At 42.8% G+C, this 25,518-nt stretch overlaps 1 protein-coding gene across 4 annotated transcripts; it reads left to right on the top strand.

Moving 5' to 3' along the window:
* The first annotated feature begins 1,209 nt into the window (after positions 1–1,209).
* reps1 (RALBP1 associated Eps domain containing 1) lies at positions 1,210–25,515 on the top strand. Of its 4 annotated transcripts, none has more exons than XM_084082411.1 (19): positions 1,210–2,019; positions 4,274–4,397; positions 8,741–8,967; positions 9,528–9,690; positions 10,956–11,092; positions 11,804–11,966; positions 13,307–13,370; positions 14,217–14,371; positions 14,904–15,025; positions 16,491–16,571; positions 17,531–17,618; positions 17,860–17,961; positions 18,131–18,191; positions 18,522–18,720; positions 18,935–19,132; positions 19,904–19,993; positions 20,279–20,433; positions 20,795–20,900; positions 22,515–25,515. In XM_084082411.1, exons 1-19 carry the CDS (start codon positions 1,867–1,869, stop codon positions 22,581–22,583), a joined length of 2,457 nt encoding a protein of 818 aa, XP_083938537.1. In that variant the 5' UTR covers positions 1,210–1,866; the 3' UTR covers positions 22,584–25,515. The 4 variants fall into 4 exon arrangements, with proteins under 4 accessions (XP_083938537.1, XP_083938536.1, XP_083938539.1 ...); XM_084082410.1 differs by having other exon boundaries at positions 18,113–18,191; XM_084082413.1 differs by lacking the exon at positions 16,491–16,571.
* The last annotated feature ends 3 nt before the right edge of the window (positions 25,516–25,518 follow it).

Here is a 25,518-nt window from a genome sequence, read left to right as displayed (position 1 = left end):
TGGCGTCTCTGCCCCATAGCTTGTAGATCTCTCACACATGATTGGCGTAGGCTGCGTTGCCAGGTCTGACTTTGTGTCTAAGCAATGGTCGGCTTATTTTTGCGCGCCTTTGGGCTCGTTTGCATTGTGCGCACGGCAGCGCTTGTTTAGCGTACGTCAGCGCGACGTGGCAACGGACGTGGCAACGTGAAAGGTGATTGGCTGGTGAAAAGAAACACCCGACGTTACACCAGAAATGGTGCCTGGAGAAAATGGTGACCAAAAAAAAAGTTTTTGAAAAAAAGGAAAAAAACCCCGCAGCGGCTGGCAGCTGTTGTGGTGATGAGGTCGTGCGCAGGGTAAACGGTACGAAGCTGCCTCCCCTTCCGTTTTGTCCGACATTTGGTGAGTAGAATTAATTATGTTGCGCGGTGGAAAAGCTGTAGTGAGCAGTGAGATGTCCCCTACGCGAGGCGTAAATTCAGCGCGGCCGCCGTGGCGAGTCAGTTGCCGACATGTGGTCTGGCGGTGCGTTGTTTATTCGATAACAGAGCTGTGGGGTGTCGCACCCAGGGTGCGGAAGTTGCTCGCCATTTATATAGTTAGATTCCTAAATTATTTATTCAATATTTTGACATACTGTACTTTTATTGTGTTTATTTATTTTTCACTGAAACTAACTATGCTTTTATTTTGAAGACAAAACCAATTATATCCCTTTTTCTGTGTAGTTCACTTGGTGCAAACTCCTCGAGCAGTCTGCATCAGGGTTGCCATGTCCGCTTATTATAAGCGAATTTGGGCTTGTTTTTCTGTAAAGTTGCTTGTAAATATTTATAGTTGCGGGTTGCGTTTTTTTGGGCTTGTTTCTAAAGTGCAGTTTCTTAATTGGGCTTGTTTTCCTAATGTTGTTTAAACCAGTGTTTTTCAAATATTTTCAAGTCAAGGACCCCCAAATGTATTTATTTGTCTGCGGTCGGAACCCCATCTGAAAATATTTTATGCCAGGGACCCCCATACACGATTTGTGTTGTTAAAATATTCCTCATTTTTTAAAATTCCTTTCAGGATTTTTTTGTATAATAGCAGATCTAAAAGCTTGTAGATGGGCTATTTTCAAATAGCCAATGTAATATGTTTAAAGGGCAAAGGGCTCGCTTCATAGACCTGGTTGCTTATTTCTCTCACAGAACCTGGCAACGCTGGTCTGCACTGTGACGTCACGGGCCATAGGAATCCTAATGGCAGGACATTTAGAGGAATGGCGGCTCTGACTGCTGGAGGAAGAAGGAACCTAAACACCCTGAAACTTTACTTCTAAACGGCCCAGTGGGGGAATGAATTGGTTTCCAGCGAGTTGCAGAAACGCAGTCCCGCTACGGAACACGAACAAGCAGTGGTAGTACCGGGGTGAGGCTAGCTGTTTAGCTACACGTCCGGGGCTGAGGAGGAGAGTCGGACGCACTTTGGGGGACTTGCTCGTTAGCCAGCACCGCTGACTTTGATTCAAGCTAGCTGCTACAGCTAGCTGCACTGTACTACTAGCCAGCTGTTGGCTGCACAACTTCAGTCATTATTGAACTGCATGGGAGCGTATATCGTCCAGGCCTCCGTGTGTAAACGTGCAGACAGACAAAGTCGTATCGCGAGGCTCTTTTATCCTAAAAAACCCCGGAGCAGATAACTCCACAGACGAGGGGGTACACGCTAACACACACTAACGTTAGCTGGTTTTGGTTCACAACCAGCTGAGTTTGGGATCCTGAAGTCTCGCCCATATTTGGATCCAGCCCCACAGCGCACTGTGGCCGAGGAGGAGGAGGAGGGCTGATCGATACATCACACCAGTCCGGGTTTGATCGGGGGGGTCGCCGCTCGGTGCTAACGATGGAAAGTCTAACGTTGACCGACGTCGAACAGAAGTACTACTCGGATCTGTTCATCTACTGCGACACGGACAACACCAAGAAAGTGGCTTCTAACGGGAGGGTTCTTGACCTTTTCCGGGCGGCCCAGTTACCAAGCGAAGTAGTCCTGCAGGTGAGCTAACAAGACCGTAGCAACTTACATTTTAAACTGTCACACTGACTGAGAGAATACTTAGTGAGAACAAATCCAGTAGAACAGCACTGGTATGTTTTCCAGACACGCTGGGCTGTCAGAACGCCAGTCAGCTATACAGTTAACGCTACCTTGTATGTTCATGGTTAGCTATGTGGCGTAGCAAGACAGACACACCTTCTTGAGGCCAGTGCTAGCTTAATACCCAAAGCCACTGTTTTGTTGGAGGTTTGGGCTTTGGTTTATTTTTAAAACTCACTTTGTCTGACGCCTTGTCTGACGCCTCAACAAGGCGTCATGTCTCACAACATTTTATGGCACTTGGGGATCATGTGTGGCTCTGATCCAGATAGTAGGCTCTAGGCATAATGGGAGTGGGACATATTGCCTCCCTGCCCACTCTTTAGTGTTCAGTGCGGTGGGATGGTGTACCACTACCATTCAGAGCCACAAACCAGTTGCTTACAAGATAAATCCTTATCACACTGTACTGGTTAAACTCGATTATGCTTCTAACCTGCCTTATTAGAGTACATTGTTTTGTAGTAATGGCAGAAATGATTCTACCTAGTTCTTCTCCTGGTCCAGTCTCTAAGTTATGAGGTGTAGGTGTGTGTGTGTGTGTGTGTGTGTGTGTGTGTGTGTGTGTGTGTGTGTGTGTGTGTGTGTGTGTGTGTGTGTGTGTGTGTGTGTGTGTGTGTGTGTGTGTGTGTGTGTGTGTGTGTGCAACCAGACCAACTGTAGCAGCCCGTTCTCGTGACTCCTGGCCTTAGCTGGCCAATATTTGCTGTTTGTGAGTCAGCATCCTTTTCAAGGTCAACAAGGGGAGCTGTGTGGAACAGTGAAGAGCTGTTGTAATCTTTAACTCCCAAACTGTAGGCGAAACACTGCTGGCTGCGTACACACACACACACACACACACACACACACACACACACACACACACACACACACACACACACACACACACACACACACACACACAGAGACAGACAGACAGACAGACAGACAGACGTTTCATCTAAGAAAAAGCAATCAGTGCTTTCCTGTTTTTTGTCCGCAAAGGCTTGAAATGAAGTATTGGATCAGCAGAGACGCTTTCCATTCACCCAAATCTAACAGGCTGTTGTTTTTAATGTTACATTTATTCTAGTGATCTGTTTGGTGTCCACATACTGACCATAGGGGCAGCTGTCTCATTATTAGGCAGTGCATTGTCCACCTAGTGTGTGTGTGTGTGTGTGTGTGTGTGTGTGTGTGTGTGTGTGTGTGTGTGTGTGTGTGTGTGTGTGTGTGTGTTTCTGCACACTCACATACACATTTCAACCATTCTGTCTCCCACCTATATATTCTTTTTTGTACTTGATTGGGTTTTAGACTACTGTTATTCTATTTTAGAAAAGCCTCCTGTGGACGGGTGTTGAAAACTAGCACTTGTGCTATATACACTTCAAGCAATGCATCTGCTTCGTCCAATGTGATTGTGTCCATGTCAAATAAATAAACGTAACACCTTCTGCCAGAAAATGATGAAGTAGCATCATTTGCAGAACTTTGCATAGAGCTTACTCAACATGAGGTCAAGTGTGACAAAATTAGTGAGGCCAGATTTATCTAGTCTGGCTTAGTGAGTGAAAACTGGGAACATATTGTACTTGGATTGTAATTTGAATTGATGCATGTGACATATCAGTTCATGGTTCGCATCATTTTCATTTTTGTATAGGACTTTGGTGTGGAGTGTCCATATGTTCATGAATATTATAGATACATGTCATATACATGTCATATACTGTGTGTGTCTACGGCTCAGAGGTCTTCAAAGTATCTGTTTAAAAACTAAGTTAACTTTTCCAGGTTAGAAATTTGTCACCTGTTTGATACTTGATAACTTTGAGGACCCAGAATGTTGTGACCCCACTGTTTGACCTATATACAATATAAGCTCACCTAATTGGTGTTTGTTTCATTATTCTTACCATCTCATTGTTCCATTTTAACCTGTCTTGTCTTCTTCTGTTGGATGTTCTGTTCCTTTCAGTTCTGTTATATTACATACTACTCTGCTCGATTAAATTCTTCTCTTCCATTCCACTAATGTTTATTCTATGAACAGTGACCATATTCTCTTCCTGGTTCAAAATCTACAAATTGAACATTAGTAGTGGAGAACAAATGTGGTTCCTGATAAGTTCCATTCCATTAAACATTGCCCCTTGGTTGTGTTCTTCAGATCACAGAGCTGTGTGGTGCCACTCGGTTGGGTCACTTTGGGAGGAGCCAGTTCTATATTGCGTTGAAGCTGATTGCCGTTGCCCAGTCTGGACTGCCCCTCAGGGTGGAAAGCCTCAACTCAGGTAAGTCAAGTGTTGACCTGAATAATGAGTAGGCTTGTTTGATATTTATTTTTCCACACTCACAGTAAAACAAAATCATGTTTGTCGGTGTCATCCAAAAGACAATATAATACAGTGCCATTTAATGACAAAAACAATGACCACCGCCACTGAGCGACATAGTTGAGTTACAGTACATTACACAACATGAAAATGCCAGTCAAGCCACATGAACCATAGCATCCCTATTCTGGGCATAATAAGCAAACATTATGAAAAAATAGGCAAACATTTGGTGAAAATCTGTGAACAATTGGCAAGAGTAGCAGATCTACAAGCTCGTAGATTGGCTATTTTCTCTCCCACTCGCTGCATGCGTGTATGCTGTGTAATTTTAACAAATTGCAGGCCTGATCAAACAAAAAGGACATTCCATTCCACATGTCTGCGGTAGTGTAGGGAACTATCGATGTATTAAGAGAAATGTAGTGTACACATGCTCAAAAACAACTCGAAAACAAGCCTGTGGTGGTTATGCTGAATTACCAACATCTTAAGTCACAGTATAGGATAGTTCACAAATGTCCATGTAAAACTGCAACCCCGCTGCTTCCGTCAACAACACAAGCTGAGATTCATTAGTTTAGTTTAGTTTATTGCACATTTAAAAAAGACATGATAAAAACAAAAATGGAAAAAACTATACTTTTATATAGAAAGGAATAAAAAATCAAAACATGATGTGATTCAGCACCTCATGGTCACAGGAGGAGGAGGCGAACCAAATGCATTGGGATAAAACTAAACAGAAACGTGTGCTATGAATGCGCAATTAGATAATCAGTGATTACATGAGGAGAGGAGATCATAAACCCATAATCATCCTGTGATGATATAATTTTATCAAACAAGCCCACAGAACTACTTCATGAGTCTTTCTGTCCTGTTCTTCCTTCCTGTCAGAAGCCCTTACTGCACAAAACATGTCAAAAGGGCTTCCTACATATTGAACGCACACATTACCGGAATCTTCTGCTTAATACAAAGTCTCAACTATGTCTTTCTGTTCCGATTTTTGTGCACCATCAAAATGGAGTGGCTATAGCTTCAGGTTTGATGTGTTTTTAGGAGTATTGTGCAGTTACAGTAACCAGATACAGTATGGGCACGTTACAGGCCTCACTTTCACATGTTTTTTTTAAATGTTTGAACGACGTGACATTGTACTTCACTGAAATTGTCAGGCACCTCCTGAAGCACTTGCATGATATTTGAGTGCTATTTCGGCTTAAGGGCCCATTACACTTGGTCGCGCACCCAAAGTAGCCGATCTACAGGGTCACAATGCCTCACATTGTGACACATTGTGAACTTGTAGATTTGCTATTTTCAGTGCATGACACTGCCATGCAACTAAGCATAGATCACCCGTTATTATTTCCCCCCATTTGATAGCCTAGTATTTCTGATATTGGGTGGTTGACAGTTTGAGACCTTGGAGAAGTTTGTGCTCCCTTCAGGCCCTAACAGTTTTATTGTGTTTACTTTTAGTGTTGGTTTTGTTAAAGCATTTAATGCTAAGGGGAAGATGTCGTAGCCACGCATAGTCATATTACACAATGTTTGTGTATTCTGAAACACTACAATATGAAGTCACTGAGCTCACTGCAGAACATCCAAAACAATTTGATAAGTCATAAAGGAAGCACAGACACAGACCCACTTCCTCACACCAATATGGGCACAGCATATAAAACCCTGCTTCTAGTTGTCATGTTTTGAACCACTGAAACGAATCTTTTGGGTGGTGAGAAAGTTTATGGTCAAACAGTGGTCTTTAATTAGGACTTGCATCAATGTGATACAGTGCATTATTATTTTAAAAGGTAAACTTTCTAATGTGTTCATTGGAAACTGATTGTATTGGCATTTTATAATGGAGGCATATTTCTGTGAATTTGAATTATGTTTCATTTAAGCATTTTTGTTAACATGAAACTTTAGACAGTATAAAATGAAGAGTTGAGTAGGCAGCACTTTTTTTTAGCAGGAAATTAGATATCTTATTTCATATGTGTGCGTGGGTGCTTCTTCCTGTTTTTATGCTACTTTTGTGCTTGTAATGAACAAAATGTAACTCCCATTCTTATTAACCCCCCAGCTTGTCCAAACTACCAGTACTTAGATTTATCCTTTTTTTTTAATTACCAGATGTCACTTATAGATTACTTACAGTTACTATGGGTTGTACAGCAGGCACTGTTGTTGAGGGTTGATTTTATGCCTTTCAGAAAGACACAGTGGTCTAGCACCTTCCAGATCAATGGCATAAGTCAGTTCCCATTCCAGCATTTCTGTGAAAGCTTGTCCGTCCTGCCTGACACCTGAAGCATCACTCTTTCTCCATCTGTTATTTCTGTCAGTGTGGCACTTTGTCTTCGCTCTCTGAGTGAGTGATCCTGGATATCAGACCTATGGCATCTCCACTGGGCTGCTACTTTACACTGACTAGACTTCGACCGAAGTTTGGCCGCTTTGTCAGCCATTATTTGAGTTTTTGTATAAGATGTATCGATTCGGCAACTATTCAGCCGGTGTGTCCTGATTTTTAACCACTTTCAAGTTTCAACCTGGCATCCCTAATTTGACCATGTCATTATAGGTGAAAAATTTCAAAGGTTTTCAGACGCTACAAGCTCACAACACGTCACTTTTTGAAAACCTTTGAATAGGGCTTATAAGTGGTTAAATAAATAAAACAATTGTTATATACAGTCTATTTCTGGCCAGTACGATTTAGATTTTTTTGTTTTTTTTTTCAAAGTAAAAAAAAAAGTGCTTAGGAAGCGAGATACAGCCTTTTTCAGTTATAAGTTAAACAAGGAGTGGATGCAAATCTTCAGATAATGATATCTTGGGTTCTGGAAAAAAAAAATCTATTTTTTTCAAAAACACAAAGTATCGCACAAAACATTGTTAATCGGTGGTCTAGGACTCTCCAAAATTGGGATCATCATCTGATCCAAAAATATGGCATTGGTCGGGCTCTACTTCACACTATTGCTGGTCTGCTTTGCTTTATTATATAATGCAGTATGCCTTTTACTGTGCAGCTGAATCCCTAAAAAATCTATTAGCTGGGTGTGGCAAAAGGTACACTACTTGGGCCTCTCATCCTTCTCGCCCTCATCAACTGAGCTTTCAATAATTTGCAAACAATTTGGCAATAATGTGGATGATTAAAACTCGTCCATGTGTGTTACACTGACAACCTTGTTCGTAGGGTCCTCAAATTGGCAGTCAAAGCGCACTAAACTCATCTAAGTACACTGCAAAACTGTCACCATCACTGTGACATTCAGGAGAAATCCACCTCCCAATTCCTCTTTTCCTGTGTGACAGCTGCCATGTGTGACAGTGTGAAAGTACTTGGACTCCTCAGATGCAGTCAGACCTACAATTGAGCCATCACATTGCTGCCATGATGGTCAAATAAGCCAACATCAAAATCCAAAGAGGTTTTTGATGTTGGAAGGCCCGGGGTGACAACCTCAGTCCTGGCAACAGTATAAAGTATACTGATTATTATGTGGCATGGTAACCTGACGCAAGCTCTGTTGGTTCAGAGAGAGCGTGTTCAGAAACGCGCCTGCCAAATCATCACTGGTTCCAGTTACCAAGATGCACTCTAGGACAGATAAAGTACACTTTGCTCTGGGCCTTTTATTCTCCCTTAATAAACTGGCTACCCCCGCCATAACCCACAAATTCATGATACACACACACACACACACACACACACACACACACACACACACACACACACACACACACACACACACACACACACACACACACACACACACACACACACACACACACACACACACACACACACACACACACACACACACACAGTACGACTCACTATCTTAAAACGTAAGTCTATATCATTTGATGAAGAAAAAAACACCAGACCCCAAAAGTACTGGCACAAACGTTTCTCCCTCTTCTTCATCTCTCTCTGTTCCGTCTCTGGGTTTTTTTCTGCAAGTTGTTCAGTGGAAAGAAATGAAGTGGAGACAAAAGACAAGAGGCAACCACCATAAATACTAAAGTACACAGAGTAGAGGGAGAAAGAGACGACCATCTAGTCTAGTTAGTCTTTTCTGTGAACAATAGTCTCGTGGCCACAGTTTGAAAATGCTTGCAAAGGATGATACCACATCATCACAGCGTGTTGTTTTGCTTTTTTGTTTGGCCAGTACTGCCAACATGGCAGTCTGCAAAAATCTGTGATATGTCTGAAAATACCAAGATGTCTATCCTATCCTATAATCCCATGTCTGGTTTCCGTTCTGTAGTCAAAGACCTGCCGCTGCCCAGGTTTGTGGTGGGAAAGAACGAGGCGGAGGCGCGCCACACTGCTCTGTACCAGGATGCGGACAGACAGGGGCTCTACTCGACCTCTGAGGTCATCCCCAGGCCGCCTGCCAGGGTCCTCCAGACCAAAAAGGGACCTCCACCCACATCCTCTGCAGTTCCTGTTCACGAGGTCATCCAACCCCTGGCACCTACCATTGAGTCACAGGTAAGCTATCCAGTTGGCACAGGGCTCTCATTCTAGTGTGGTTTGATGGCAGCCCAAGTTTGGCTCACAATCCACTGGTTGAGTTAATTTAGAGAGATTCTAACACATATACACACCATTTATCAATAGCCTAGTTGTCTATTTGCCGTGACAACAGAGGACGCTGTTATTGGAGAGTGCCGTAGAAATACTGCTACGTGTGTTCTTTATTTCTTTACTAGTAGCATACGTTTCCTCTTTAACTTTCCTGCTGCTACATAACTGGAAGCAGTAAGGCTTTTTGCATGTCATTTGATCCCTTCCTCCTATTGCCATATATTGGTTTTCTTATGGTCTTATGAGCCTCTGTGTATCTGTCCTAAGATGATGAACAGCTTTTCCCTGGCCTTTAATGGAGACTGAAAACAATTACTAGTACTCATTAGAAATGTGAGATTAAGATAAGTTTACATAGGCCAATTAATCCCACATTGGCAAATTGGTTGTGCTTTGCACAGGGCCATGCATGTAGTTTCTGACTTGGTTGGTCTCTCTGTTGGTGTTTGTGTTGTTGTCATCAGCCTGACTCCACGTCTCCAGTCGTGTCTCCTCACCATTCTCCTCCCACCTCGCCTCACTCCTGGAGGAAACACAAGAGGCAGGCTAGTGGTGGCAATACAGACAGACAGCCGGTGCTTACCGCCAGTGGAGCAGTGTGGACGCATTTCAGAGAAGCGCAAACTGGTACATACACCTGTACATACAGTACATACACACACACACACACACTCAAGTTCAATATAGAAATACAGTACCTGCTTTCAACAGAGGATAGGAAAATAGTGTGCCAAAATCATCTCATCTCTGTCCACAGGTATTGTGATTACACCTTCAAGTCACTCACAGCACTCATGTCTAATGCCACATTATGACATGTAGGACATTTTAGGATGCAAACTTTGTACATTATGTAGAATATAGGGGCATTTCATAAAGTCGGAGTAACACGTATTATAGAAGTATATGTGTTTAAATTTAAAGGTAGGGCAAGTGATATGTTTTGCAAGCACTATATTGTGATAGTAATCATTGTTGTCATCAAGTTGCCTCAACATTAATCGCACAATATCGAGTGTGTTCACGCCCAGCGACTGCGCCTGCGTTCGGCGCACGTGCCACCACGAGCACGATCGGAGCACCCACCACAGCTGACACTACCTTTTTAGTTTTTTGGCTTTTCCAAGTTAACTTCAGTCTCTGCTATAGCTACATTGTATCTGTCTCACTTTACAAATTGCATTTATTATGAAGGAGGTTACTTTATGGTTAATACAGTAGAAGGCTGCAAGCACACAACAGTCTGGTTGCACAACAGCACAGAGAGCAACCCACAATCACACACAGTATTATATTCGTTATTATTTTGACATGTTAAATCACTGCCTTTTCATGTTTGTTTCGTTCTTTACATGCCTACAGCACAGTAGATATTGTAGCATCAACTAGCCTAACTTTTATGGAGAATACAACTCGGGTCCAGACAGAAATCAATTGCATATTCATTGGAATTCATTTCTGTCTGGATCCGTGTCACATTATCCTCAAAAGTTAGTGCTGTACTCGAATCAGAATTCAATAGGTTGAATCATATTCTGGATTTAAATGTCTTGTCTTTATGACAAAATATAGCCTGCATTTGCAAGCTCAGTGCTGATTTAGATCACGTTACATTGTCAAATGCAACAGAGTCTTATGAAGATTGTTTGCGCATGTTTGAGCAATAAAAAAAAACATATTTTTTATTGATTCTTTCTTCTTTTATTGAGACAAGGCTTTTGGTCATCAGGCAGAGGCTCTGCTGACCAAACTACTGCTACACACACACACACACACACACACACACACACACACACACACACACACACACACACACACACACACACACACACACACACACACCTACAAATTCAATGTTGAAGTACAATATGTTTACTTGATCTTCTGTGCAGGACCAGTGCCTGGTGATGGAATGTGGTCGGCCCAGGCCCATTCGCCCCCTCTTCCGGTTCAGGAGAGCTGGGTCAGTTTCACAGCGGACACCCCCCCATCCAGCACACTCCCAACCATGCATCCATCGTCAGTCCAGGTAGCATAGCATTACATCATCTGTCACGGCCCTCTACCCCTCTCAACTCTCTCTCTCTCTCTCTCTCTCTCTCTCTGTCTCTGTTTGTTGCCCTTAACGCTGCCTGTCTCTCTGCTGTGCTGTCCTTCCTCTTACCTGGAGAGAGAATCACTTAAGAGAGGCATGTGAATGGCACATGTATCTCATGCAATCATGGCCCAGTGTCATCTTGTGTTTTCTCGTCCTTCTAATCTGATCTCAAAGAGTTATCTGTAGTTCCTGTGTGGTGCATAATCTGAGCATTGCAAAATATTTTGCAGCGCCACACACTGAAGAGATTACATATCACTGTCCCTTTCAAATATTTTTAGTGGAAGCTGTAGTCAGGCAGAACAGAACAGGCATAATATTACTTATCATAATATAATAACAACATAGGTAAGGAAATGCAAAAAACATTGTGTGTTGTGGCGATCAGCCAAAATAACGGACAACCAAACCAAAAATCCCTACAGTGTGTGTGTGTGTGTGTGTGTGTGTGTGTGTGTGTGTGTGTGTGTGTGTGTGTGTGTGTGTGTGTGTGTGTGTGTGTGTGTGTGTGTGTGTGTGTGTGTGTGTGTGTGTGTGTGTGTGTGTGTGTGTGTGTGTGTGTGTGTGTGTGTGTTACATTCTTATAAACCGTGTCGGACACCCCTCCCCCTTGCTCTAAATGTGCCATGTGGCTTTCTGTAGGAGAGCACAACGATACGAACGGTAGCATCAGCGACGACGACCAATGAAATCCAGCGACAGTCCAGTGGCTATGACGATCCGTGGAAGATCACAGATGAACAGAGGCAGTATTATATCAATCAGTTCAAAACCATCCAGCCGGATCTTAATGGCTTTATACCTGGTGAGAGAGGTCTAACACACGCACGCACTCTCTCAATCACACACACACAAACACACACACACTTAGGGGTGGGCGATATTGAAAAATATACTATCACAATATTTTTCAAGAAATATCACGATAGACGATATATCACCATATCACCAACTATTATATGATTATAACATTTTTATAAGATATGATCATGGGGCACGCATAATCATTATATTATATAATATAATGAATCATCATATCTTAATTAATGTGTTCACAGACAGATAGGTTACATACATATAGATAGATAGATAGATAGATGGATATAATATAATATTCGTTTTTATGCTGCTGATAGATGGATATAGATATAATATTAGTTTTTATGCTGCTGATAGATAGATAGATATAATATTAGTTTTTATGCTGCTGATAGTTAGATATATAGATATAATATTCGTTTTTATGCTGCTGATAGATGGATAATCTATTCCTTTTTATCCAGCTGTTGCATCATGTGACATTCATTGTAGGCTGCTTGATGGTGAGTTAGTAGTGTAACAGACTGCTTAGGCAAATATTGTTCTTTTACTCCACTATAATTTAGTTACTTTGTAGATTTGTATTGTTACAAAACACGCATTAACCACTTTATCCCTATATACTTCGGCTATTTGAAAATAGCCGATCTACAAGCTCACATTATGTCGCTTTGCGACGCGTTGTGAGCTTGTGAGTATTTCTGCATTGCAGTACTGATACTTTTACTTAAGTACTTTTTCCACCACTGCTGACAGTAGCCTAGTAATCGATACGTGAGGTCCGTCCATGTGTGTGCGTGCACTCTTTATGCGGGGACACCTTCGCTGTTTCACCCGCGTTTGGTTCAAAGATATATCGAGTGACGTTCGAACATTGCAAACGTTGCAATTCAATTTAGTTTGCACCGTGTCGGTTTTGGAATATTCAAATGAGCCTGACTCTCCGTCCATTACTGCTGTTGTGCAGACTGACAAGAGCGACGATCCCCTCGCTGCCAATGAAAACAGCAGATCTTCAAGCAATCAATGCGGTCCGGACGTGCGGTCGAGACGCGTTGTTAGCTTGTAGATCTGCTATTTTTGGCGAACGAAACCGTCGTACTACAGAAGTATAAATTACGGTATAGAACTGCAAATCATAGAATGTGAGTGCACACTCTATGACTGAGTGACTCACTTTATGACGATAGATATGATATCTCTAAAAAAGCATATCGTGGAGACATAGTATCGTCGCGACGATTTCTATCGCCATATCGCCCACCCCTACACACACTCTCTGAAACCCAGTGACTGTTTTCTCATTCAACGCTTTACGTGTTCCAGGTTCTGCAGCCAAGGAGTTCTTCACCAAATCAAAGCTACCGATCCTAGAACTGTCACACATTTGGTGAGCCACCGCTGTTGGACCTGTCGTGTCACTGTACAGTGCTTTGGTAGAGTGTGCTGCAGATGTGTGCAGACACATGTGCCTTTGTGCTTACACTCACTGGGTGGACTGTTCCCTCTTTTCCATGTTATTCAATGCTGTTCACTTTTGCAGTTTCCATAGACAAGTTTGCAGCCAGTGGTTTTGTCCAGAGCACATGCTTACATTTGAATACTTTAAAGTTTAAAGCTTTGATTCAAGTTACTTTTTCCTCCCATTTATTTATATCATAATTCCTTTATTCTTGACAACAGACGAGGCAGCCGATTGGACCATGTGATCGCCTGTCACAGTTTAAGATATAAACTGTCTTTCATTTTCATTGAAGTTGCTGGCCCATCACAGAGTTGTCGTAATGTACTGTGACGTGTGCAGGGATGAAACGACTACTAGAATATCCTACTCATGTAGAAATAGTTGGAATACTGTTACTTACATTGAATGTTACTCAAGTAGAAGACAACTCTGAGTAACAGCTACTTGTCCTACTATGTCCTACCAACCAATCCCTCTTCAATTCAGTGATGCTCTTCAAAGTGGTGAGCATCTTTTCTTAAGAAAGCTGTGTCAAGGTTCGCCTTAAAAGGGAAAAGAGGTTGAAAACAAACTTAAATAGATGATCCTCCTGATTGGGCTATAAAATAATAACATCTTGCCTTTCGAAAAGTAAGATACTTAAGTGAAAGTACAATTCAGAAAGCACAAGTGCATGGAAAAAGCTACTCAATTACAATAACGAGTACTTGTAATTAGATACTTTCCACCACTCCATGTCTGACCACACATTCTCCTGGCTATGTGGCTCAGGGAGCTGTCAGACTTTGACAAAGACGGAGCACTGACGCTGGACGAGTTCTGTGCAGCCTTCCACCTGGTGGTGGCCAGGAAGAATGGCTACGACCTCCCAGAGAAGCTGCCCGAAAGCCTGATGCCGAAGCTGATTGACCTGGATGACTCAGCAGGTCTCTCGTCCTCCCTCTGTGTCCCAGCACCCACTTCCTCCCCTTTTGATACCAATACACACTGTCACTGGCTGGCTTAAGCCTGATTTATACTTTGTAGTACAATGGTGTTGTATGCAGAAAATAGCCTATCTACAAGCTTGTAGATCTGCTATATTCGGTTCATGACACTGGCACACGATGGAGTATAAATAATTAAGTGTTAGGCTTTCTTTGTGTACAGTTTTCTTGATTTATCTATCTATGGATTAACAAAACCTGTGAATTCCCTCAATAATGTACTATTCTTAACACTTTAACAAGCACTAAATACAATATAAACATCCGTGTCAGCATCGTTTAATTTTTAGAGTAGAATTATTAGAGTATTATAAGTGTACCTCCCTGTGTATTCATGTTTCTTGATGCTTGAAACCAGTCTAGGCAAGGCAATTTTATTTGTGTAGCACATTTCAACAAGCAACAAACAAACAAACAAACAAACAATGTGCTTTAGTCTAACATGATGTTTTTTCTCATGTCCGGTGTACAGAAGTTCCAGAAGCGACAGCTGACGTTGGCTACTCGGGGTCCCCCGTGGAAGTGACCCCCAACAAGTCACCTTCCATGCCCTCGCTCAACCAGACCTGGCCTGAGATGAACCAGAGCAATGAGGTTCCACAACCACCCATAAAACACATTTTATATACATACACACTTACTGTATGCTATACAAGCAAGTATACAATGCAAGCATACAATGCAAGTATACAGATGTTTGTGTTTGATCAATCTTAATGGTTGTCGCGTCATACATTTAAGCTGCTCTTTCTTTCGTGCCAATTCAATGCGATTTGAGTTACATTTCTCATTTCATTCACTTCATGACTGAGTTTAATTACTCACCATTCACCACTACTTCTCTCACTTCCTTAGGCTGTTGGTGGTAGCCTATCGTGTCACCGGCTGGTGACATCACATCTGTGACCAAAATCGTATTCCCCACTTTAGATAGGCCTGAATAGGGGAATCAGTTTAGGGGAATAACCCCGAAAGAGATTACTGGATTCAGACTAAACACCGAAATTATCATTATACGTTTCCTAGTAGTAACATCTGTAAGTAGCAAAAAATTATTTAAATCCTGCAAGATCTGCTGTGGTTGTGCTGATGTTTTCTCTGTGATGTAGAAGGTAGCATAACTTTGACTGTTCATAAGAATCATTAAAGGTAGCATAACTTTGACCGTCGTTAACAGTCAGAAGGTAGCATAACTTGGACTGTTTATACCAGTCTGAAGGTAGCATAACTTGGACTGTTTATACCAGTCAGAAGGTAGCATAACTTTGACTGGTACTTTGACATTTTCAGTTGATAAAACATATAACTCATCAATGTATACCCAAACGATAGCATAACTTTGACTACCATATTCATAAGAGTCCTAGAAGGTAGGATAATGTTTACTGTTCATGAAGGCAAATTTGTTGGCTGATTGTTTCCAAAATGTACCAGTTGCCTGTGATATACCACAAACCAAATTGATGACTGGATACCGATCAAAGTGGCTGGTCGTGTAGACTGACTTACTATCCGCACACTGCCAAGATTTACCAGCATTTGACTGGCCGTTAATTTCTCACGCTTATTTCACATTGTACACCCTTAATTATTCAGGGAGTTCCAAGAGTAAGCTCTCTTCTTCAATTATGCCATTATAATAATAAAAAAAAAAGTAAATGAAAAGTTTAAATTTACAGACTTTGTAGTATGATATAAGAGAAGATTAATTTCATCCAGTGGAATCAATCTGTTCAATTTAAGTTAGCTCTGAAGGTAGCTGATTGTAGTGAGCAGAGATGTTTACCAGATCATTTGGTGCCTGTGACACAATGTATTACGAAAAACCTTTAGCGTAGAATTTGGACACTATGTAAAAAAAGATTTGACAAACCTGAAGCCACACTAAACGTAAAAACGGGCGATTTAGGTCACAACCATGTCACCACGCCAGTAACTGACGTCACGTCTTGCCGGCAGCGGCACAGACTGGTGATGTAATAATGTGTGATATGACTGCGCTTGCTGACTGACGTGTTTGTTTGTTTGTTTTGTCTCACTGTTGTGTCTGTCCCTGCAGCAATGGGAGACGTTTAGTGAGCGCTCCTCCAGCTCACAAACTCTGACCCAATTTGACTCTAACATTGCACCAGCTGACCCTGTAAGTCCAATCAGTTAGTATGCATGGTATCTCCATCAATTGACCGATATTAACCCTCTCTGGAGGATCTCCTCTCACCTTCTCTCTCTATCTCTGCCTCCAGCTCTCTCCATCACTCTCTCTCTTTCTTGTACTTTGGTTTCACCTCTTTTCTCTCTTTCTCTCTTCCTCTCACCATCTCTCTTCCTCAGATCCCTCATTGTAATTCTGTCTATTGCATTTGCTGCATGGTGTTCTTTTAGATTTGGCTTGCTTAGCTGCTATTGGTCACCTTTTCCACGGTGGCACCCAACAATCACGAGAAGGGCCTTCCAGTCAAAGAAACTTGTCACTGTTTGAGTTTCCATGTTTCGTATCATGTTGTTGCCAGTGAGCAGATTGCATAATGGATATAATGTCTGAGTGAAGATCAGAGGGGAGTCACAGGCTGACAGTTGGAAAACATGACTGCATTCTGGAAATAAAGGGGACAGAATTCTAGATGTTAGATCCATCTATTGACCACTTAAGCCCCATAAACTTGGTTGTAGCAAAAAATGGGAGATCTGCAAGCTCCCAACATGTCGTATCACGACACATTGTGAGCCTGTAGATCTGCTCTTTTCACTATTTATTTATTTATTTTTAACATTTTTGAAAAATGTAGAAAAAAAGAAAAAACATTCCCAAAATAGGACCGCCAGGGTTTATGTGATTACCAAAGAGTGATCCAAGCAAGTCATGTTTGAAGCTTTTGAAATATTGTAATGTCATTTGTTGCAGTACTGTAGGAGAATCATATTACATATTACTTTCTATGCCAGGCTCTTGGAAAGACTTCAACATTTGGGTTTTTGTTTGGCTGTTTCCATAGTCATTCTAGATGTTACAGTCTGTTTTTCTTAACACCCTGTCTGTCTGTCTGTCTGTGTGTCTTACCATGGGTCTCTCTGGTCTACCTTCATCTGTCTGTCCTTCAGGACACGGCCATCGTCCACCCTGTCCCCATTCGGATGACTCCCAGTAAGATACACATGCAGGAGATGGAGCTGAAGAGGACAGGCAGTGGTGAGACAAACTCCTTCCACATATCTCCCCCACACACACACACACACACACACACACACACACACACACACACACACACACACTGTAGTGTGTTTGCAGTGTCCCATCTGCCTAAAAAGTGTTTTATTAATCATAAAGTTATTCACAACAAATGCAGTGTTTTAGAAGAGGCACAACCAGCCTCAGCCTTCAAGGTTAAAAGTAACTCAAAACCCTCAATGCTTGTTGATTTGTCATCTAGACCACACCCACCCTACCAGTCCTCTACTGACCCAGCCTCCAGAATTGTCTGAGGAAGCCAAACTAGCCGCCTCCATCAAGTTTGTAGCTGCCAACACAGTCGGTGAGTCCCTCAAAGGGATAAATAAGCAAGACCCTGTTTCTTGAGTGTTTTTTTTTTTTATCATGAGTTGCTGTTAACATATTGTCCATAGTAAGCAGGCTGGTTTTATCATTGCATCTTAACACTGTGGCCTTGGTTTCTCCATATACAGGTGATGGACCATATACAGGTGATGGCTACAGCAGTTCGGATTCCTTCACCTCAGACCAAGAGCCCATCACGAGACAAAGGTAAGTGGCTGTTGGAGGGCTCCTAAGTGTGTTGGAAATCTCTTAATATGGTTGATGTTTCGGATGTCGATGTCAGAAAGTGCATGCTCTCAAAAAACATAGTTGTGGCTCTAGTTGTATCTAATAAATAAGAGAGGGGAGGATATGCTATTGTGGAAATACTGGCTGTGCACCTTGGCAGTACTTATCCATGCCGACATGACAAGGCCACTATCATGGTCATGACCCTGACAACCATGTTGGTTTGAAAGAGAAATCCTTGTTCCTCACAACTGCAGTTGGATCAAGGTAAACCATTTGAGGTGTGTCTCTACTCTGTGTGTTCTTAAGGTCTCAGTCCGGGACATCACCGGAGCCTCTGAAGGTGGTGGCCCCGCCCCCTCCTCCACCCCGCCCCCACCCCTCACACTCCCGCTCCTCCTCCTTAGACATGAACCGCAGCTTCGCCGCCGTGCCTACAGCAGGGCAACCACAGTCTTGCACGGTAGCCTACCCTCCCGCTGTACCGCCTAGACCTCTACCCACACAGGTAAGGCAGACACGCATTACACACCGCAAACTGTATTGTCCCACATGGGACAACAGAAATTGTGAATTGGACTGAACTTCACATGAATGTGAACAGTAGAACAATTTACTGATGTTTAGTTCCAACACGCTTAATATTTTCTGCAATACCCAGAATTGCAGAATGCAAGTCGACACCCTCACAGGATCTTTTCCCTCTCTTTGCCCATCTCTAGACGTCAGGCCCCCACAGCGGGCTACGTGGCGAGGTGGAGGGCGTGCCAGGGGCCGGCGTGGCCCTCACCACCACCACCTCCCCCCATCAGATCCCCCAGCAGCCCAACTTCGCAGACTTCAGCCAGTTCCAGGTGTTTGCCGCATCCGAGCAGCCGTCCAGCCTGCCCGATGTCGACAAGCTCAACGAGACGGGACAGGTGGGTGATCAGTCACACGGTACGCCGGTAAGGTGCAGCATCCGCTATTTTCCTGGTCATCTCTGAGATCGTGGCATTCAGTTTCTGGACCTGATGTCTGCGTTGAGTGTGAGGTCAAGAGCTAATATGTTAAGCAAAGCAATGTTCAAGTCTAGTCAGTGTCAGAATATGCAGGGGTACACAAATACCCCTGGCCAAAAGAAACCGCTTCAACTCAGAGATTATCGGTTTCGACTCTGAGATTGTATAAATGAAACCAAATGGACCCCTACCAATGGCACCAGCTAGTCTTCCTCCTCCGTTGTTCCCAGAATGGTAGCCACAGTACCTTTTTAATGAGTTCTCCCAGATCGTTGATTTGTGCTTGGCATAATTCCAAATTCAGGCCTAGGTCGCAGAGATCTTTCTTTGGCTTCATTTTCCTCATGGCTTGATATAGTCAAACTTCCAGTCAAATAAAACTTTTCAGAGCATCATTCACTCCAATTTATCTGATATATCCAATGCAATAGATATCTAATCAGACATTACAAAACATCCTTTTGGAAATCCATTGGGGACAAAAGACAATAAATGTCAAGAGTTGAGAGTGTAATGTGTACAGTGGTTCTCAAAGTTGGGTCGAGGGACCCTCAGTGTTCCTTGAGGGGGTTCCAAATGGACCCTTATAGGTCTGTAACACTTATTGAGAGTTATGGGGGTCCTTGAAATTAAAAGGTTTGAGAATTACTGGTGTAGATTATTTACGTTTTGGTTGTGTGTTGTCTTCAGGTGGAAAAGACGTCGGAGGGAGCCGGTCCTTTGAGAGCAGTTAAGAGTGACAGTCTGGCAGAAGACAGAGCCACAGCCACTGTAAACTCTGTATGTTTCCATTTCACTCATGGCATATCACACTGTGGTTCAGCAATATCTTCAATGATTGACAGATTTATGTATATCCCTTTTTTCCCCTTCATTTTTTCCTCTTTTTTTTAAAGATAGTCTTTTCCTGAGTTCCACCCACGTCCTTATGCAGGACGTGGGTTGGATCTAAAAGCCAATTAGGTGTGAGCAGATAAATAGGCTAACACTGGCACGTGGTTCCAATTGTTTACACGAAATGTGGGAATTCAATTTATCCAACTCCCTGTTTTGTTCTTCCGTCAGGCCAAGGGTTCATCGGGCCCGCTGGCCCCTCCTCCCAAGCCAGTGCGTCGGAGGTTGAAGTCTGAAGACGAACTTCGACCAGAAGACGAGCCGCACGGCCCACAGAAGTCCAACCTCATCGCCGCCGTCCTCGCCACTCAACCTTCCATCACCAGGTACAAAACTCTACAGTCATCACTGGAAGTTGTGAAATCCTTATATTCAATAATATCTTTACCGTGGCAGGCACATCAGCCGGGTTGGATAAGCTCAAGCAACGACGAATGCTGGGTGATAATTTATCACATACCCATAGCCTTCTTTATTCACAAAGACTACGAGAAAATAAAGCCGCAGCTGCGAGGGTTGTAGATCTTTGACATTTTCCGACACCTCTGTTAGACATTGGATATAAGATATGATGCTTAAATAAAATAAAATATTTTAGCTTAAATAAAATATTTGTTGGTTCAACTGTGTTATGAAACATCCTGTGAGATGTGTAATGTGTCTTGTGTCTGTGTGTTTTCATCTCAGGTCAGTAGGGAAGGATAAGAAATCCATCCAAGCATCCATCAGGAGAAACAAGGAGACCAACACAGTTCTGGCACGACTCAACAGTGAACTGCAGCAACAGCTGAAGGTACAATGGACACAACACACACACACACACACACACACACACACACACACACACTACTGTACCGTTTTCAGTTGCGGGTGGATTAATTCCTTATTAAAGGAGTTATGAAACTGTTAGTTTAAGGAAGCGTTACGCGACCAGACCTTCTCAGTTCCAAGTGTTTATTGGCAGGTTTTTTCATATATAAGAAAAGGGGAGACAGATCTCTCAGAACAGAGGGTCTGAGTATATTTAGTGTTGACCTACCAGTGTATTCAATGTGATGTAGAACACCTTGAATGTGAAACTGTCCTTCTCTCCTCCTGAGGGACGGAGACTCCTCAAAGTCCTGTACTCCTCCTCCACCTTTCAGCATTGTCTTTTCAAGGTCTGCATGTTGGCAGTACAATCTATTCTACTTAGAGGTGATATTTTTATTGCCAGACCCTGAGGGGGCTTTAATAGTCAGTGTGGGTAACTGACTGACTGACTGACTCTTCGTTGTTGAAACATGCATACATGACAATCACTCCCTCTCCCTACTGCCAGCAATGTGCCAATTTCCTCGTTCCTACTTTTCCCAACTAGCTCAGCACAGAAACATGCTTCAACATCATCCCTTTAGCAAGCAAGTAATGTGCAGGCATTTCATATTTTACCGAGTGAGTTCATTCAAATCAGAAGGCCCATTGATTAATAGAAAGTTACCAAGATATAACAGAAAAACAGATACAAGTCTATAGAATGCGCCCATTTGGTCCAATTGAAGGATTTCTCAATGGTCTGAGTTAATATTTAATTTGTCCCCCCTTCCTACCCTCTTGCTTCCATAAATCTATATGAAGTTATAAATCATGCTCTGTGTTGGCATAAACTCTCAGTCACTGTACCAGTGGAGAAATCAAGTTGAACAGTAAATAAGTCCATAGTTAGTTCATAGTTTGCATTGACAAAAGTATTCAATTCGAAATTTAGGTTTGTCATCTAAATCATCTAAATTGGCCAACTGTGATGACATAATCCTAAAATCCAAGATGTGGTTCTAATTAAACAAGGTGTAACCCCCCATATAGCCAAAAATCAACATGTTAAGTTTGTCTTTATTAATCACTATTCTGGGCATGTCAAAATAGGCAAAATTTGGTGAAAATAGTTGTAGATCAGCTATTTTCGGCGAAGAGAATTGGTGCAGAGGGGGAAAAAAGGAGGGGACCAAGTATACAGCCCTGGGGTACCCCGGCCAAAAAAGTATATAGGGTATATAAGTGGTTAAACCTCAGTAACTTTGTCGGGTGTCTATGCGAAGGCAATTGGCCCGTGGTCAGGGGAGGGAAGCCGGGTGGGGAGGGTGGTATTGGTCAATGCACGTACTCCTAGGGGCTGGGGCGGCACCTGTCATCAGGGAGTGTTGGGCGGGAGGAGTAGGACGAAGGCCCTACGTCCTCCCGGTGGGAGTTCCTCACTGGCAGGAGTCAGTAGGACACAACAGCAGTGACAACATAGAAATGTGTGTGGGGAGGAATTAATTGGCATAACTACTAAATTGGGGAGAAAAAAATGTGTAAAAAATGGTCTACTCTAAATAAAAAAGTATAGACTCATTAGTGCTAAACCATTTGTTATTGTCATTGTCAGGACCTGCTGGAGGAGAGGATATCCCTTGAGGTTCAACTGGAGCAGCTCAGACCTTTCTCCCATCTGTAACCTGTGTATGTTTTTGAGGGAGGGCAACCCCTTCCCTTCTGGAAGACTGAAGCAAGTGCACGCAGGGGGGCTTCTGTGTGTTCAAGTCTCAACACTCTCCTTGCCATCCCTCTCTCCTTCCATTGACCGTGGGCCTCTGTACCCTGCTTTTCTCTGGAGACTTGACCTGCCATGGCCGTACTGCTGAAACACACACATACACACATACGCATATCAATGGCAACCAGTGTGAGCATACTGTATTCCAGTGGTTCTCAAAGTGGGGTCCAGGGACCCTCAGGGTACTTTGAGGGGATTCTATATGGACCCTTACAGGTCTTTAACTTGAGTGTACAGATGGAACCAAATGGGTCCATTTGGTTCCATCTGTACAGTTATGGGGTACTTGAAATGAAAAAGTTTGAGAACCACTGCTGTAGTCCTACCAGGGAGAGTGTTGTGGGGCAGGTGGATGTTACATACTCTGGCACTTTTCTGTTTTCCTTAAGAAATGCAAGCGGTTTGGACCACGGGCTGACTGTTGCAGTCGGGAGTGTTTCAAGACCGCCATCGCACCACTACTGTGGTCTGAGCCGGGCCACACTGCTGCTGTTTGAAGACTGAAAAAGAGAGGCAGAGAGATTGTGTTGTGTGTTTGTGCGTGCATCTGTGACTGTGCCTATGTCCCTGTCGGTTGGTGTGTGTCTCTCTTCCCCTCCATTTCCTCCTCTTGTGTACATGATTTTGTGAGCGATTGGTGTATGTGTGTGTATACAGTATAAGACAGGTGACATTTACATAGACGGCACGATGCAATGGAACGAGTGTGCTCTCCTTTTGTCTTCATTTTGTTATCCATCAGTAGTAATGTTACAGTGTTTGGGATTGGTCCGTTGAGATTGACTGAGCCTCCTGACGAATGACTGAAGTTAGTATCTCACACTCTCCTCTACCTAGCTGTTCCAATTTTCACTACCACCAACAGCAACTACAACAACTACAGATCTTCCACTTTTTCTTAACCATTTGAACCCAACTCGGATCAAACACCATTTCAAATCCATCCTCCCTGGCACCTGCTGAACTAGAGCATTTGTCCTTAACCACTTTCACCCTGGCGTCCCTATCTTGGGCATGTCATTATAGACGAACGTTTCCAAAAAATGATAGAAATGTTCAAAAATAGCAAATGTACAAACTCATGAGCAATACGATGCTTTGTGATGTTGTAGATCTGCTATCTTTGGAAGTTTTTGAATAGGGCTTAAAGTGGTTAAACATCCCAAACCTCATCTGTGTATAGTTGAGCTGAAAGGTAAAAGGAAAAATGTTGTCACTTATTAAATGGGATTGCAAATGTTCTTTAGCACCAGATTTCCTATTTAAGAACTGGTACGCGACTAGTTTTCTTTCATTCGTCTATAGTCCGGTGAGGAATTAAAGACCCACCATTTCCACTGTTCTGGCTTTTGTTGTACTGACAGACGCCAAGACACTAGACAGACATGGTCAGACAGTCCAGCCTAGGCAGGTTACAGAGCTACAATAAATGTTAACACTTTTTAGTTTTTGAAAGGGGTAATTGGCACTATGCAAGGACAATACTATTTCCCCAATAACAATTATATTTACACATAATCTTTTCTACTATCACAGTAGAAACATGTGGAACAGTATATGCTTCGGTTTTGTGCATCCTTCCAAAACAGTATCTGTATCCGTTACTAAGTTACCCTTACATCCTGACGTGCGGTCAGCATAGCCAGCCCCGACACAAGAGGGGGGTACGGCTTTAAATTAACTCTGAACTATGTTTCAGGGGTGGCGTAAGCCTAATGCCCAATTTATGCCCCATCGTACAACGGTGTATAAATCGGGCATAATCTGCAAGACTGCTCTCTGGATGCCTGTAAAAATCCCCCTCATTGGGCGTTAGATGAAGCCTACCGACCTACCAAATGGACACCAGTCCACTGAAGGGGAGACCTGAATGACCTAACAGCACTTTGAATTTTGAACCCCAGTTGTCTGTCCCCCCCACCCACTTGTCTCCTTCCATGTCTGTCCTCCTTTATCCCGGTGTTGTATAAACCCACACATTCATCCCTCTCTGTCTCCTGTATTCAGCAAATGTTGCTTTAAGAAGGAAGAAAAAATAACATGAACCACTAGAATCTTTGTTTTTAATTTGCATAGTATAACTTGAGAACTAGTTTGATGAGGTTTTTGTGCCGCTTACCCTTAAAAAGATCTCTTATCGCTGTCCCCTTTTGTATCTTCATCGTATATTCTTCTTCTATGTTTCTGGAGGTTCCTGTTTGTGGTTTTGTTCTTTGGAAGAACCTTGTCCTCGAAAAGCCTTACTTTCCCCCAACCGGCATTCAGGTTCCCATGGTGACTGACTGACCTCTTTCTTCCTCATTGTTGTACCAAGGCTCGCCTTCTTTTTCTGCTGTCCAGAATGATGATGTAATTGGGGTGTAAGTGCGTGTGTGTGTGTGTGTGTGAGAGAGAGTGTGTGTGTGTGTTGAGGGATTGTTTTCAGACCTGGAGGAAATACTGTTCATATCCCCTTAAATCCTTCCGTTTTTGATTGATTGATCTTTCCTGGCACAGTGCAACCTATCAAATCATCCCCAGTCCCCAACTACATACCACGCCCATATGGCGATCCAGGCAGGCAGAAGCAATCAATCAGAATGGTGTGTTTGATGGGAGATAGACTGTTGTTTGCTGCCAGGTCTGTGTTGTATATTGTATGATACACACTTTTGAACTCATATGTAAATTTGCATTAATTGCTGACTAACGGCGAAAGAATATTCTATTTAATTCCTTCTCTCTTGGCTGTGGGATCCTAGATGTTTAACTGCATGGATGTATCTCTGCAGAGTCAACTAGCAGCTGTGTGATTTTTACACAAAAATAAAAACGGCACAATATTTTAAACGCCGCT

The sequence above is a fragment of the Gymnoscopelus microlampas genome (assembly GCF_963454915.1).
Source record: "Gymnoscopelus microlampas genome assembly, chromosome: 16".
Taxonomy (NCBI): Eukaryota; Metazoa; Chordata; class Actinopteri; order Myctophiformes; family Myctophidae; genus Gymnoscopelus; species Gymnoscopelus microlampas.
The sequence above is the reverse complement of the archived record's forward strand: the minus strand, read 5'-3'. Positions and strand labels throughout refer to the sequence as shown.

What these genes read in the sequence shown, in the direction of transcription:
- reps1 (XM_084082410.1), top strand. Translation starts at nt 1,867, where the DNA reads ATGGAAAGTCTAACGTTGACCGACGTCGAACAGAAGTACTACTCGGAT. An exon ending in CACCTACCATTGAGTCACAG is followed by an intron (nt 8,968 to 9,527) that starts GTAAGCTATCCA and finishes TGTTGTCATCAG; the next exon opens with CCTGACTCCACGTCTCCAGT. An exon ending in TGCATCCATCGTCAGTCCAG is followed by an intron (nt 11,093 to 11,803) that starts GTAGCATAGCAT and finishes GGCTTTCTGTAG; the next exon opens with GAGAGCACAACGATACGAAC.